The sequence below is a fragment of the Glossina fuscipes genome, unplaced genomic scaffold, assembly GCF_014805625.2.
Source record: "Glossina fuscipes isolate IAEA_lab_2018 unplaced genomic scaffold, Yale_Gfus_2 61042, whole genome shotgun sequence".
Lineage (NCBI taxonomy): Eukaryota > Metazoa > Arthropoda > Insecta > Diptera > Glossinidae > Glossina > Glossina fuscipes.
Genome location: NW_024003292.1, coordinates 11,811 through 13,989, shown reverse-complemented (window position 1 = coordinate 13,989; position 2,179 = coordinate 11,811). Strand labels below are relative to the sequence as shown.

Here is a 2,179-nt window from a genome sequence, read left to right as displayed (position 1 = left end):
ACGTGGCTATTAGCTAGCTTAACATCGACCTCAAACTTAATCAAGAGAAAATGATATTTTTCGCAAAAGTCAATGATAGGAACTTATCAACTTTGATTCAATGATTAATTGATTAATAAGCACAAATTAACATTCGTAAACGTCATCGCTGACATATCAATCGCTAAAGGGGAAGAAATACAATACTTTGACCAATAACAGATTAAAAATATTTTATTGATAAGCATCCGAAATTACATCAACGAGATATTAATCTAAAAAAAAGAAATTAAAAGGTTGCAAAGTTAACTTCTTTAATATTTTGAAAAGTATAATTTATAAACGATTCTGTATTAATTAACATAAACTTGGTTTACCTACTTCAGATTTATCTATTGCCGCTAAGAAGCCCAAGCTGGATTTAACACGAAAATCTTGTAAGCATTATAGTGATTTCCTTTGTTTTGAAAAAATCCAATACAACTTCTTACTTTTTTAGTGCGGTCACGTAAAGTAGTGGTAGAAGAACTAGGAGAATTAGAGACAAAAGTGTCTGCACAAAATACACTAAAAAAAGTAAAGGTCGAAGTTAAATCTTTACCGTTCAGACAAGAAAATAAAGATCAAGCAGCTGAACGACAGTTAAATAAGCCCCTAACGGATACAAGAATTGGATCCATCGAGTCATCTCCTAAAGAAAGTGTTAAAGAAAAGGAGAAAAAGTTTCTAAACAAATTATTTTCAATAAATCCTGAAGAAAAGAACACTGAAATTCATATCGAGAAAGTAGAAACTGATGTGAACGATTCGGAGACAAACAACAGTCAATCGACTTCTTACAGGAAAAGTTTACGCTCTGAAGATGCTTTGAAGCAACAAAATAATTCAAAAAGCGAAGAAACTATTCCAAATTTATCGAATAAATGCATTATGGAAAAAGGGTCGACTTCACCGTCGCCTAGTAAAAAAACCAACTTTTCTGATAAGTCTCCCTCTACAAGCGTCATGACTTTTACAGAATGGTTACAAACGCAAAAGAAAACAACTGCAACAGAGAATGAGAAGCAAAAAGTAACGGTCTACCCCCTCGTATCAGAAATATCTTGCTCTCCTTCGCAAGGTGTCCAAGTTCTATCAGCAAAAATATCGACGGATAAAATAAACAAAGCGGGAATTGTAAGGAAAACCAAACGAGGATATCAAAAGTTTTGGCGCAGACGTAAAATTTCTCAAAAGTCATCTGCGATCATTGCAGCGGATGCAGAATTGGATAAAAGCACTGTTAATAGCGTAGAACGTTCGTCAAACAGCACACCTAAATTCAGAATTAAAAGAAGCGAGACCGAAACACTAATGGATTCTTGGTCTAAGAAAATGAAAGAAAGCTTATTAAATGCTGATAGTCCACTTGAGAAGCGTCAACGGTCGATTTTGCACAAGTCTACATTGCCAGCGCCTACGCTTGGAAAGCTAAATAAATTACCAGTGTTCAAAGAAACGACTGTCATTGAGGAAAAACCAAAGCCTATTGCTGAAAGCACAAAACAGCAGCAAAAAGTTCAGAAAACACTTACGAGTAGTACCAAATTATTACCACCATCGGAGAGCACATCCGCAATTGAGAATACAGTATTTCCCAAACCGCAGGTATTTGTTTCACTTGATGGGAAAGATAAAAAGCTCAATACTTATGAGTTTACAAGAAGAAAAGAGAAATCAGTAAACTTACCTGTAACATCTAAATCTGATATTGAATTTAAAATTCCCCAAAAAAAGCTAGGAGTAGTCGTCAAGGTAAAAAAACAATGGACTTCAATTTGTGGAATAAATCAAAAAATTTATTATTATTATTTTGTGTAGGACAAATGTAAGTTGCCTATACGAAGATTAGTGGTACGTATAAATCGTTCAATCGTGAGAAGATATCTGCAGACATCTAACCAAACCGAGACGCCGAAGATTGGTAACGTGTTTAGAGAACCCAATTAACAAAAGAAATGAAGGCCCACAAAACGAGTAAGTGTGAAACAACTTAATCAATTCTGAAATCTTCATTCCCATAATTATTGTCGAAAGAGATTCCTTAAAATAGCGGCCTAAACAGATGAATTTTTTTTTTCATACTTTTATTGTCTTATAAAGTTTCTGAAATTTCGAGCATATGTTTAAGGACCAGTTGATTAAATGAAACTTAACTTAC

At 34.0% G+C, this 2,179-nt stretch overlaps 1 protein-coding gene across 2 annotated transcripts in view; it reads left to right on the top strand.

Annotated features, from left to right (window-relative positions):
- Positions 1-1,887: 1,887 nt before the first annotated feature.
- The window catches only part of LOC119643479 (putative GPI-anchored protein pfl2), a 3,907-nt gene continuing 3,615 nt past the window's right edge, over positions 1,888-2,179 (top strand). Inside the window, exon 1 of one of the 2 annotated variants that reach the window (XM_038042830.1) lies at positions 1,888-1,992. In XM_038042830.1, the coding sequence (XP_037898758.1) occupies positions 1,977-1,992 (16 nt within the window). In that variant the 5' untranslated portion in view covers positions 1,888-1,976. Of the gene's footprint in view, positions 1,996-2,179 lie in introns of both variants that reach the window. The other variant, XM_038042829.1, reaches the window with a different exon arrangement.